This window comes from Dipodomys merriami, unplaced genomic scaffold (genome assembly GCF_024711535.1).
Source record: "Dipodomys merriami isolate MVZ:Mamm:240054 unplaced genomic scaffold, mDipMer1.0.p SCAF_89, whole genome shotgun sequence".
In the NCBI taxonomy this organism is placed as follows: Eukaryota; Metazoa; Chordata; class Mammalia; order Rodentia; family Heteromyidae; genus Dipodomys; species Dipodomys merriami.
In genome coordinates, this window is record NW_027206501.1 from 2,501,860 (window position 1) to 2,515,562 (window position 13,703).

At 37.6% G+C, this 13,703-nt stretch overlaps 1 protein-coding gene across 29 annotated transcripts in view; it reads left to right on the plus strand.

Moving 5' to 3' along the window:
* Rims1 (regulating synaptic membrane exocytosis 1) overlaps nt 1–13,703 on the plus strand; it is a 505,606-nt gene that overhangs the window by 257,035 nt on the left and 234,868 nt on the right. For all 29 annotated transcript variants that reach the window (XR_011369887.1, XM_070012125.1, XM_070012126.1 and 26 more), the window contains one exon: nt 10,703–11,043. Coding sequence is in view for 28 of the 29 variants with exons in the window: in XM_070012125.1 (XP_069868226.1) it covers nt 10,703–11,043 (341 nt within the window). In the remaining variant the exon portion in view is untranslated. The remainder of the gene's footprint in view (nt 1–10,702; nt 11,044–13,703) is intronic.

Here is a 13,703-nt window from a genome sequence, read left to right on the forward strand (position 1 = left end):
GAGACTGGACGTGTGTGTGTGTGTGTGTGTGTGTGTGTGTGTGTGTGTGTGTGTGTGTGTGTGTGTGTCCCTGTTCTATTTTGGAATGGGTGTGATAATGGCTTTACTGTATGAATTTGGTGGTGGTGTTCCTTCCCTTTCTATTTCATGGAAATGTTTTAGGAGTTTTGGTATTTGTTTCTCTTTAAAGGTCTGGAAGAATTAGGCAATAAATACCTCAGGTCTTGGGCTTTCCTCTGTTGGAGGATTTCTTATTACTGCTTCAATAGTACTCTATACTTTAGGGGGGGTTATTTTTTATTGTTATTATTAAATGGTTGTACAAAGGTGTTACAATTGCAAAAATCAGGTTATGAGTACAATGCTACTTGGGCAAGGTCAATCCTTCCTTTCTTTTCACTCATTCCCCCACCCCATTCCTACCCACAAGTTACATAGCTATGCAAAGTATTCTGTATTCTATATTTTCTTACTTTACATTGTATTTCTATCTAACTTTATGTTTTCTACTTTTTTTTTCTTTAGAATTAATTATATTCTGTATTCTTTCTTCCATTAGCATAATATTAAGATTCTTTTGACTAGTCTTTTATATTTTATTCACAAAAATCTTATTAATTTTAATTATGCATGAATATATTTACCACTTCCTGGAAAATAGAACACTATACCTCAAAGATACAATCTATCTTCTCTAAACTCTTATTCTCTCTGAATGAATATTCTCTCTGATTAATATTTCATATTATTCTTGTTTACCATCAGCCCTCAGATTTTCCAAATAATATTATTCATTCTTTGGCTTTTGTTTCTGTTTGGCCTTATTTTCCTACTGTTATAATGGGGGGGGGGTTCTTTCCTGTGATTTTGCTTATGACATATTCACTTTTTGCTTAAATAGAGCTGTCTTTTTTATTTCCAAAGGGTAGTTTTCACCTTCAGAAACTTTTATTTAGCATTTATCTTTCTTTATCACCAAAAATAGAATTACACTGACTTCTCAGCTGAGTTCTGTTAAGAGCACAGTATCCGTCTTGAGAGTACTCCTTTGGAGATAATGGCTCTTTTTCTTCTAGCTGTTATAGAAACTTTCCTTTGTTTTATAGTTTCATAATGATGTGCCTAGATATTTATTTTTTACTAATTTGTGCTCTCTCTGTCTCTGTCTCTGTCTGTCTCTGTCTCTGTCTCTGTCTCTGTCTGTCTGTCTCTCTCTCTCTCTCTGTTTCTCTCTATTTTTTAGTATTGGGGTTTGACACTAGGCCTTGTGCTTGTCAGTCAGGTGCTCTGCCACTTAAGACATGCCCTGCCTTCATTTTACTTTAGTTAATTTTACACTAGGTTCTAATGTTTTTGAGTAGGTTGACCTGGGCCTTGATCCTATTTGTTCCTCCCACATAGCTGTGATGACAGGTGAGTGCTGTTACACCCAGCTTTCTGAGATGGAAGTCTAATTTTTTCTGCCTGGCCTAACCTCAATAGGCAATCCTCTCAATTCTGCCTCCCCAAAAGCTGGAATTGCAAGTGTGAGTCTCTGTACTTAGCCACAATGAATCTTAAATCTGTGGCATCTTTTCTTCCATTGGTGTGTAAGCTGAAAGGTTGCTATAATAATATATCATAGATTGAGTGGCTTAACAAAAAACATCTATGTCTTGTAGATGCCACAAGTCCAACAGGAAAGCGAGAGCAGATTGGTATTTTAAGTGGCTGTTTCCTAGTTGTTCAAGATAGAAGATAGGGAGTCTCTTCAGAGACCCAAGAGCACTAATAACACAGAGCAGCTTTAACTGTTTTATCTCTCAAAACCTAGTTAAAGACTATCAACCTCAAATGCCATCACACAAGGAATCAGGGTAGGCCATAAATTTGGGAGGTGGTACAACCATTCATTCTTCGCAATTGATTTTGGAATGCCTCAGGTATTTGTACCATGTTCTATAGTCTGACCTAGGACTCCAATTGCACATATGTGGATTCTTCTTACCACTTCCCATGCATTTATTTTATCACCTCTGTCATGCATCTTAATATTTTTGCTTTCGCTACTTCACCTTGGATACTGTATCCTAATTTGAATTTATGAATCCTATTATCTACCTTGCCTAATTTGAGTTGTTTTGTTGTTGTTGTTGTTTATTCAATTTTTAGAATTTAATTTGATTCTCACATATGTTGGGTCTTCGACCTTCCCACCAAAGACGGACAGGGTCCTAGGAAAGGAAAGTGCTGGCCAGTTCCCCAGCCTCCCTTAGCCCAGGAGACAATCAGACAAAGCAGGGAGTCAAGTCAAGCAGGAAGTCATTTATTAACATACAGCAAGCACTTTTTAAAGCAAAAGAGACCTGGTGGCCTGGGGAGGAAAAGGAACCAACCAATCACTGTAAAAGGTCACACCCTACCGTGCACCTAAGCTTCCATGAGCTGTTTATACACTAAATGTAAACAAATCAGGCTCTGTCCACTCAACTCCCTCTCAGCGCCATCTTTGCTGCCCACTTGTCCCACACACATACACTACCAGATTCATTGTTAAAACTCATTCTTGTCAACTGACTAATAGAATATACCAGACATTATTAGGTTGAAATACAGGTTGCATAACTCTACTCCAAGCTCTGGATCTCTTTTAGCACTCTGTTCTCTCTCCTCCCATGCCTATCTCTACCTCTTATATTTTTACTTAATTTACTTTGTTGTTACTATAGAGGTAATGTACAGAGGGATTACAATTACATGAATCAGGTAATGAGTATATTTCCTTTCCTACCATCTTCTGTTCCCTCATTCTCTCCCAGTCCCTCTCTCCCATATCTGCCCATGAGTTCTATAGTTCACTTTCATCAATGTCCAGTGAGCTCTGCTACTGTACTTTTTAGCTCTGTTTCCCTCCAGTTCTGTACCTTCCCTCCTACCCTCCCAAAGATATACACCTGAATACACCATATATAAGGAAAAGAAGAAAGAAGAATCAAAAATTAAAATTAAAAAAGAGATCTCTTCTTTCCATATCTTGGAGTTCATTTATATATATATATATATATATATATATATATATATATATAATTTTATATAAATGTGAAGAGGCCTGTAGTCATTATGTTTTTGTGTTTCTCTCCTAAACTTATCCTCTTTTGGAAGCATCCTCTTTTGGTGTGAGTATCTAGAATCCTACTTTATGCCTCTGTCTCTAAGTCTTTCTCTGTGGTATTGTTTCCTACTAAGTATAGTAATTTATATATGGATGTCTTATTTTTTTATAATCAATGATTTATGTAGTATGATGCTACTAAGGTGTTAACTACCCATCAGAGATATTATAGTATTGCATCACACAGTAAGGTGAGAGGCAGATCATTATAATCCAACCGTGGATTGGACTAGTTTCATGCTGGGAAGCCAGGAACATACCTAGGTCCAGATAGGCAAAGGAAGAAATGGCACTACTTAGGCCATGGGAGAGTAATGTCAGAACAATGACTAACTCAGACAAAATAAATACCATGACTTATTGGTGCTTGTGGCTTACTCTTGAAATCTTAGTTACTCTGGAGGCCTAGATCTAAGGATTACAGTTCAAAGCTAGCCCAGGCAGGAAAGCCCGTGGCACTCTTACCTCCAATTAATGATAAAAAAAGCTGGAAGTGGAAGTTGGTTCAAGTGACAGAATATCACTTGAGTTGAAAAAGCCTAGTATAAGCATAAGGCCCTGAGTTCAGCCCCACTACCAGAAGAAGGAAGGAAGGAAAGAAGGGAGGGAGGAAGAGAGGGAGGGAGGGAGGGAGGGAGGGAGGGAGGGAGGAGGTAAGGGTTGGATGTGGTCTAGACTTTGCTTCTGGTGTCCTATATAATTGCCTCTTATTAGGGATAGCTGGCATCTTAACAACACTGAGATTTCCAATCATTGAGTTTTGGTTTTGGTTGTCTTCTTTTAGGGGAACAAAACCCCACGGATAGAAGTTTGGTCCATTTTGATCACTTCTCTGTCCCCAATGACTAGAACAGTGTCTAGGGTATTTGTCTAAATCAGAAATATGACAGAGCCACACAATTTATATTGCAGAAAAGGAATATTTACTTTGAAAACACATCTGGAGTAAACATATCTTAATAATAATATTAATAATAATCTTATTAATATCAATATTATTTAGTGCTCAGTTTGTGTATCAAATAGTTGCATTTATTATCCCACTTAGTCCTCACATAATGTGGGTAAATTTATTTTCATTATTATTTTCCAATGTTTATAAACGTGGAAGCTGAAATATAGGGACAATATAACTTGTAATATGTACAGTAGTAAGAAGGAGTTAATCTGAGATAGTGTAAATTCAAGTTAAACCAGAGACTTTGAATCTTTTTATTAATGTTTCTTCTCTTTCTTCCTTTTTCATTTTCTTTTTATTTTTGTGCCAGTACTAGGGTGTGAATTCAGGTCCTGGGCACTCCTCTTGAGTGTTTATGCTCAATGCTAGTGCTCTATACTTGAACCACAGCTCCATTTCTGGCTTTTTAATAGTTATTTGGAAATGAGACTTACAGACATTCCTGTCCAGGCTTGCTCTGAACCACAACCCTCAGAGCTCGTCTTCCTGAGGAGTTAGCATTATAGGCTTAAGCTACCAGTTCCTAATTGACTTTGAGTCTTCTTAATGTAATGTAATCTACATAGTCACAAATAACACACACACACACACACACATCTATATTTGTATCTCTAAGAACCAAATTAAAATTTAATCTTTAGTATTGTAACGTGCTGTTCGCTTCCTCCAATATTTTATATGCATGCATGACTAGTAAAATAATAATGATGATAATCATTTTAATAATTACTCATTATTGTAGCATTATTAGATAATTAAGCATTTCCAAATTTCAGGCATAGTGCTAAGTAATTTAGATAGATTATCACACTTATATCTCAAAACACCTCATTGAGACAGGAGGGCCTACTATCCCTCATGTACAGAGAATGGCCCCAGGTCCTTGAAGGGCAATACAGGTCAGGCTGAATGAAATGCACATACTTCTGGGTCTAGGATGAGAACTAAGGCAAGTTAATTCTAGAGCCCAAGCATTTCTTTGCACCGTAGGGGTGAAAGGAAGGAGCAGCTACTGAGTCTCCTTGAGACTGAGTAGGAAGAAAAGATAAATGCAAATCTAAACGTAGCCAGTTCTAAACAATCAAGGAAAACATTACAACAGCATCCATCCTACAGCGTTCGATAGGAACTGTACTCATTACCTTGCTCATGTAACTGTAACCCCTCTGTACAGCATTTTTACAATAAAAAAGTACAATTTTTTAAAAAGTCAATGGAAAGAAAAGTTGAGGTTTACTTTAGTAAAACAGGAGAATGGCAAATGAAGGAAAAAGCAGATTCGATGTAAATAGTTTCCTCTCATTTGACTTCTCATTTCTACCTTGTCAGATTAGCTGCCATTTCCAGTATGGCATTCTCTGGACTCTGGAAGAGTTTCAGTTAAGCTCTCCCCTTGTGGTTTAAACCACCACATCCTTTTATTTCACTAATCTTTTACTCATAGCAACTTCTAGGAATGTGTTAATATCTCCCTTCTCTGAAGTTCTTGTTCTAGCTTACTATTCTGTAACTGTATATAATATTATTGAAATAGTATCTTATTCTGTTATTTTGAAATTCAACAGTTTATGAGAATATACAGTTTGGAAGTTATTAAATCTTCCAATTTTTCACTAAGTACCAGTGGTTCATACCTATAATCCTGGCTACTCTGGAGGCTGTGATCTGAGGGTCACTGTTAGAAGCCAGTGTAGATAGGAGAGAGTCCATGAGACTCTTATCTTCAATTAATCACCAACCCCCCCCCCCAAAAAAAGTGGCTGAAGTAGTAGAGCACTAGCCTTGAGCAAAAGAAGCCCAGGGACAGCACCCAGGCTTCGAGCTCAACCCCCAGAACTGGAACACACACACATACACACAGACACACAGACACACACAGACCACACACACACATTCTCTCTCTCTGTCTCTGTCTATGCTGTCTCTCTCTCTCTCTCTCTCTCTCACACACACACACACACACACAGACACACACACACACACACACGCATACATAGAAAAAGAAATCACTTCTTTTCATCTATTGTGTCAATTGTTTTCTGCTACCCTTTCTGCTTTTGTAAAGGAAGTGAAATTTGACCTTGACAATTTTGGTTCTAGTTTCCCTTGGAAATAAGTTCTGCTTCCCTGAATAAGAAAGTAACTGAAAATGCACAAAAATATTCAACAAATGCAGCAACTATAAGGTTGACTACATCCAGTGTTCCTGTTCATATTTATCAAAATGGTACAGTAATAACAAAAATTATAGTAGAAAATTAAATCAATCTTCAGAAAGTATCTATAAACTATAGATTGAAATGTAGAGAAGATACTGGTACCACACATATAATCCTAGCTGGAGACTCAAAGTCAGCCCAGAAATGAAAGTCCCTGAGACTCTTATCTCGAATTAACGAAGAAAAAGTTGGAAGTGGAACTGTTGCTCAATTGGTGGAGTGCTGGCCTTAAGTGAAAAAGCTAAGCAGTACCAGTGCAAATGCGGGTGCACACACCCACCCTTCCCCACACAAATTGTCTAGCTACCTATCTATGTACAATATAATGTACATATTCATATATATGTTACATATATACTTATTATATTGTGTATATATATCGTGTATGTAAGATATTATATAAAATAAAATAACTTGCTTGTTATTTTTATTTTTTATTTTTATTTATTTAGTCAGTTGTGGGGCTTGAACTCTGGGCCTGAGCACTGTCCCTGAGCTCTTCAGCTCAAGGTGAGCACTCTACCACAGTGCCACTTCTGGTTTTCTGGTGGTTAATGGGAGATAATAGTCTCAAGGACTTGTCTTGCCCAGGCTGGCTTTGAACTGTGATCATCAGATCTCAGCCTCCTGAGAAGCTAGGAATACAGGCGCCCGGCTAAGATGCTTGTTATAATAAAAGACTCCAGAGCACTTCGGAATGAATGATCTTGCTAATATCATCAAGAGTATCCAAGAAACATTTCTTTTGCTCTGGGAGTATAAAAATTTTGTACAAAGACAAGTATACAGTATGGCTTATTCTGAACATCATTTTTTTTTCCTCACCACATTTTGTCTATGGAATTCTCTTTATAAATGCGGAACTATTGTAATTTTTATTACTCTAGATAAAAGTTGATGCAGGTTTTATAAAATGGCTACATGTATTCCTTAATGATTCATTAAATGGGGAAGTAATTAGCATGCCATTAAAGCAAAAGAACAAACTAAAATGTTCTATTGTTCCTTATTTTTCTGATATGTGATATGTAGTTTCAGAATCAACGTTATATCACACCAGCCTGTCATTTGAGTTTGTGTTTCTGATTGCTTAACATCTGTGAATTGTTAAGATAACTTATTACCCAAAGCTTCAACCTTCAGTTTAGATTACTTTGGAACACATCCCAGGCTATTTAATCAGGATATAGTGTACTCTGCATAGTATACTCTCTAAAAGGCTTGTGTGTGTGTGTGTGTGTGTGTGTGTGTGTGTGTGTGTGTGTGAGAGAGAGAGAGAGAGAGAGAGACAGAGACAGAGACAGAGACAGAGACAGAGACAGAGGCAGAGAGAGAGAGAGAGAGAGAGAGAGAGAGAGAGAGAGAGAGTGAAGTGTATAAATAAATAGCATACCTATTTTTTAATTTTTGTGTTGTGCTGAGGCTTGAACTCAGGGCCTTGGTTTCAATTGGCTTTTTCACTAAATGATGGTGCTCTGCTTCTTGAACCATATCTCATTTCCTGCTTTTTGCTGGTAGATTGGATATTAGATATAAAAATATCTTGCATTTATTTGTCTATGCTGATTTCAAACTATGATACCTAGATCTTAGCCTCTTGAGTAGTAGGATTACAGTCCACAGAATCCAAGCTGCCTTATCCTCTTTTAAAATTATATCTGCTAAGAATTTCTTCCCACCCTACTTTTTGTTTATAGGCCCAAGAAAATCTAATACTTAATACCAAGCTAAAAAAAAAATCATAAACATGTATAACTTTCCTAGTACTGGGGATACTGTTGTAGATAGCCAGCATATTTGATGATATGTATCAAAAGTTATGACAATATTCTATTGTAATTTTATATATATCCTTGTACTTTATAACTCATGTAAGTACTCTGTGTGTGTGTGTGTGTGTGTGTGTGTGTGTGTGTGTGTGTGTGTGTGTGTGTGTGTGTGTGTGTGTGTGTGTGTGTGTGTGTGTACGCCAGTCCTGGGGCTTGAACTCAGGGTGGGCACTGGGTTTTTGCTCAAGACTATTGCTACTAGAGTGTCAAGGACTTTTCTGCCTGGGCTGGCTTTGAATCAAGATCCTCAGATTTCAGCCTCCTAAGTAGCTAGGATTTCAGGTGTGAAACTCTGTGTCACTCAGCTGAGTACTTTCCTTTTTAACTGTTATTCCTGATATGAATAATTCTTATAATTTAAAACAGAAATGGAGAGGTAGTAATTTAATAAAATCTAAGTACCAGCATGTTTATAGTTAATGTTATTTTCCTGTTGGAGGATAGTTTCACCCCTTAGTTGTAAGATAAAGATTTTAAATTATAATAAACTATGATATATGATTTGGAAAATTTGGAATTTAATAGTTTTTTCAAAATGAATGTTTAAAATAGAGTTCACTTATCTGCAATCTTGTCTTTCTTGCTCCCTCTTTGAAGCTGTTATAATAAAATAAATTTTTGCTAAAACTTTCAAAAGTAATATAAACTAGTGAAGCACTCAGACTTAGATGAAAAGAAATTTAAAGCCATTATGTAAAATGACTATTTTTATTTTACTTATTCAATAAGTTTAGCCTTCTGAAAACATTGAAAATTAAATAAAATGAATTATAAATGTTAACTTTAATTGAAAATTTAGTTTTTGTTTCCTTCTATGGATCTTGTAGCATTTCTGTATATATTAAAAATGGGAAACCGACCCAAATCTAGTGATTGCTTTTAAATCATGCAATATATGAGACTATAAATAAGTTTGTGTAAATATATAGAAATTGCTTAGACATTGAACGAAGACTATCATTTGTCTGACCTGTTTATTTGGCTTACTCTCATTTTGGAAACTGCAATAGTTACAAATTTTATTTATTTATTTTATACATTCTTCAAGGTAAAAAGTACCTTTTTGGATGTTTAGTTAAAATTTTCCTGTTGTGAGTTTGAGAAATTCAAATTTAAGGGCTGGGAAGGTGGCTCAGTGGTAGAGCGCTTGCCTTGCATGCTCGAGGCCCTGGGTTCGATTCCTCAGCACCACATAAGAAAAAAGCCGGAAGTGGCGCTGTGGCTCAAGTGGTAGAGTGCTAGCCTTGAGCTGAAGAGCTGAGGGACAGCGCCCAGGCCCAGAGTTCAGGCCCCACGACCGGACCCCCCCCCCAAAAAAAAAGAAAGAAATTCAAATTTAATGTCTAGTTCATGTAAAATAGTAAAATTTTCATATCAATCTTCTTGAAACATATGATTTCAAATCAACTTATGACTTTCAAATTGTTTTTGGACTTTTGTATTAGCTAAAAAAGCAACAAAAGAATCATGGAAAAAAAAAACATCTACAGCCTCAATCCTAGATTCTATGCAGAGGAGATCTATGTCACTAATCATGAAATCCCAGTCCTGGAATACTGTTCCTTTCAATGTCATCCCTCATTCTCTTAAGGTTTCTGAGAGACTTTACTTATGAAGTCAGGGTGATGGTATCTACAAGGTGCAACATTTGATTTGACTAACATTTTAAATTGAAGCTATATAATATAAACTATTTTGATATATGCCCATGCAATGGATTTATCTTCATATTTATGATCAGAGTGGAAAGCATGCCTCAATGATGGCTTGGAAACTGCTTCTCTTTGCTCTGGTTGTCATTATTTTTATGAGGATTATTGCCCTCTGTCTTGTACTCATTGTAAACATCATCAAGACTAGAGAGAATAGTGATGATACAATTTTCCAGTAGCTCTACTAGTGCAGTATTACATTGGAATGTTCACGTGTGAATAAAATTCAGCCTTAGACCTATTACTTTTATAGTTTTCTACATGGATTATTACTTCCTATAGCATTAAAAAAGAAGCTTGAGGTTAGTTTATTGCTAAGAAGCTAGAGAGAATACACTGCATGGCTTTCTCTTTTGTGCCTCTCTTTGTATGGTCCATATGAATTACTTTCACGATTGGCTTTAATAATGAATGGTTTCTAAGAAGACAGACATCTTTTAAGTCCATTGAGCTGCTGAAGTTGGTTCACATAAATACTAATCCTAAGGCTCTTTATATTAGTTTTCTAATCAATTGTCTACCTCACTTAAGAGTTTTACTACTTAGGAGCTCTAAATGACACTTCAGAGTCCATTATGCAAAAACGGCAGATATAAGGTCAAGGGAGTCTCAGAATGATTAAAAATGGTGAGAAAATTGGTGAGAAAAATGGCTCTGGATATCCAGAGACATCTTGCTTTCAAGATGAGTTCCAGACCAGGCCAGGCATGCACTAACCTACACGAGAACCTTTTCCAAAAGGAGTTTGTAAGCATCAATATTTAGAGGAAAATGTTTCTTTCTATGCCCAAATAAGCGTAGAAAAATTACCTTGTTTTCTTTTCTTCAAATAGGTTATGTGGGTATGCAATTTATGTCGAAAGCAACAAGAAATCTTAACCAAATCTGGTGCGTGGTTCTTTGGAAGCGGCCCTCAGCATCCAAGTCAGGACGGAACCCTGAGTGACACGGCCACAGGTGCTGGATCTGAGGTTCCCAGAGAAAAGAAGGCACGACTCCAAGAGCGGTCGAGGTCCCAGACACCCCTGAGCACGGCAGCGGCCTCGTCCCAGGACACTGTGCCCCCCAGTGCACCCCCAGACAGAAGCAAAGGGGCAGATTCTTCACAGCAAGCGTTGGGGCCGGAACAGAAGCAGGCTTCATCTAGGTCTAGAAGTGAACCTCCAAGAGAGAGGTAATCATTCATCAGTGTTGAAAGCCGAAGTCCAGTTGGGGCTTGGGGGAGAAAAACCCGTTTCCCAGAATTATCCTTCTAGTGGGAAGAGAAAGTGGAGCTGAGAATTCTCAGTACCATGCAGAAGGGAGCATCCAGGCTAGGTGTTTCTTCTCTCTTCAAAAAGTATCCTTCCATAGGAGACCTTGGTGGAAGGCCTTTTTGTTATATCCTGAACAGATGCAAAACATGTTGTCACGTGATTAAATGACTAACTTCCAATCATGAACACCATTGTGCACTTCAGATGATTCCTACTCTAAATGAGTGTTCTATGAGCAGATAGGTCAAGTTTGGCTTGACCTTTGGCTAACAAAGGAGAAAGCCTTCTTTGTGGGCATTTCTTCTATGATGAGTTCTGAAAAGTAATTAACTTGACCAGGAGAAGGGCAAGATGAAGCCACAGGTATCAGCACAGACATGTGGTCAACTTTGGTGTGAGTTTTTCCTAAAGAAGACTCATTGCTGGGCACTGGTGGCTCATGCCTGCAATCCCAGCTACTGAGGAAGCTGAGATCTGAGGATCAGAGTTTGAAGCCCATCCTAGTAGGAAGGCCTGTGAGATGCTTATCTCCAATTAACTACCAAAAAGCCAGAAGTGGAAGTATGGCTCAAATGGTAGACTGCCAGCCTTGAATGCAAAAAGCTAGGAGACAACATTTGGGCCCTGAGTTCAAGCTCCAGTTCTGGTACACAGACACACAGACAGACAGACCGACAGACACACACACACACACACACACACACACACACACAGACACACACACACAGACACACACACAGACACACACACACACACACACACACACACAAAAGAATGCCCATTGATTGGAGTACAAGAAGTAAAGGAAGAATGGGTGAATGGTACTTGAGTTCATGGTGTTAAATGTCATAAATTTTATCCTAGGCATATTGGAAAGCCACTATGATTTAAACAAGGGATAATGTAGTTAGGTAGTTTATTACAATCATTTAATTCATTTGCTCTAAAATATATTCAAGGCTAGGTTTGCCACTGTATCTGTTAGGGAATAGCATTAACAAGGATGGCATAACCTCTATGATCCTGTGGCTTAAAGTGTGGGAAAATCATTGTTGGGATCTGGATTAAGGTTGACTGTTTCTGTCTGTGTAACTTCTTTTTCTTTTCTGTTTGTACTAGGGATTGAATTTAGAGCCTAGCATTTAGTAGGCTTTGTCACTTGAGTCATACCTCTAGCTCCCTCTTGTATTGACTATTTTTTGTTTACTTTCATTTTTTTAATCAATAAGTTTTTTATTGTGAAAATACTGTACAGAGGGGTTACAATTACATGAGCAAGGTAATGAGTACATTTCTTATCAAGCATTGTTGCCTCCTCCTTTGTTTCCCCTTACCATCCTTGCCATCCCATCTCCCCTGCTCCCCACCAAAGTTGTAAAGTTCGTTTTTCGACATAATGTCTTACACATCTCATTGTTGCAATGGGTCCCTCTGTATCCCTATTAAAACAACTTGTTTTTTCTCTTCCCCTCCACAAATTATACCAACATCAAATACAGTGAAAACAGGGGTTATACCATTGGGGATGGACATACAAAGCAACAAAGAAATCATCATTGACTATTTTTAAGCTAGGGCCTCATTTTATTCCCAGGCTAGCCTGCAATGGGATTTTCTACTTGTGCTTCCCCAGGATAATCCACAAGTGCTATTTGGTTGACATGGAGTCTTGCAAAATTCTTTTTGCCAGAACTGGCCTTGAATTATGATCACTCAACTTCTGCCTCCCAAGCAGCCAGGATCACAGGATTGAGCCCTGGTACTTGGCTTGTCTGATTAACTCTTATTTTTTTTTTATCCCATTGGGTAGAAAATGGGGCTCCAAGGAAGGGTTTAGGTGGCCTTTTTAAACAAAGTTCACACAATAAGATTGAGGACCTGCAAATGAAAGAGGTCAGGGTTGCAGTCCTGGCTAGGCCACAACAGACAGTAATAATCCACTTAAACAGTTGTGTCAAATATTAAAAGAGAACATATGTTTCCAGGTTGGCACATGCTAGGTTTTTCCATAGCCGTGGCCAGAAGTCATCACGTGTTTACTATGAATTAACTCTTGGCCAGAGTGCAGAGAGCATGCAGATCAGGACTCCTTTTTCTCCCAGACATTTAGGGAGAGAGCCCATAACATCTTCTAGAAAATATAGATATCAGGAAATATAACCAGGATATATAACAAGGATGTTGACTTATCAAAACTACAAGGAAAGAGATGAAGCTACTTATGAATTAAGCTTTGTAAAATATCTAGGATTTGTAGGGAGAAAAACAGTAAAAGAGGGGATTCCATGAAGAAAGGACCTATGCTTTTGGAGAGAAGATAAAAAGGGCATCACAAATTGACAGTTCTGGAACTGTCAAGTTGCTAAAGAGAAAATAATTTCGTTTTGACATACGGTGGAAAATAACATGAATTTCAAGGACTGAGACTTGTCTTGATTTTTAGATGGAATTTGATTATTGATAGAAGCAAGCAATAGGTATTGATGATGTAAATAGAATTAGGTGTATTAGAACAGGAAAAGACAGGCTGCTAGTGCAGAAATGAAAAGATGATAGACTATTTGTTAGCACTTTACAA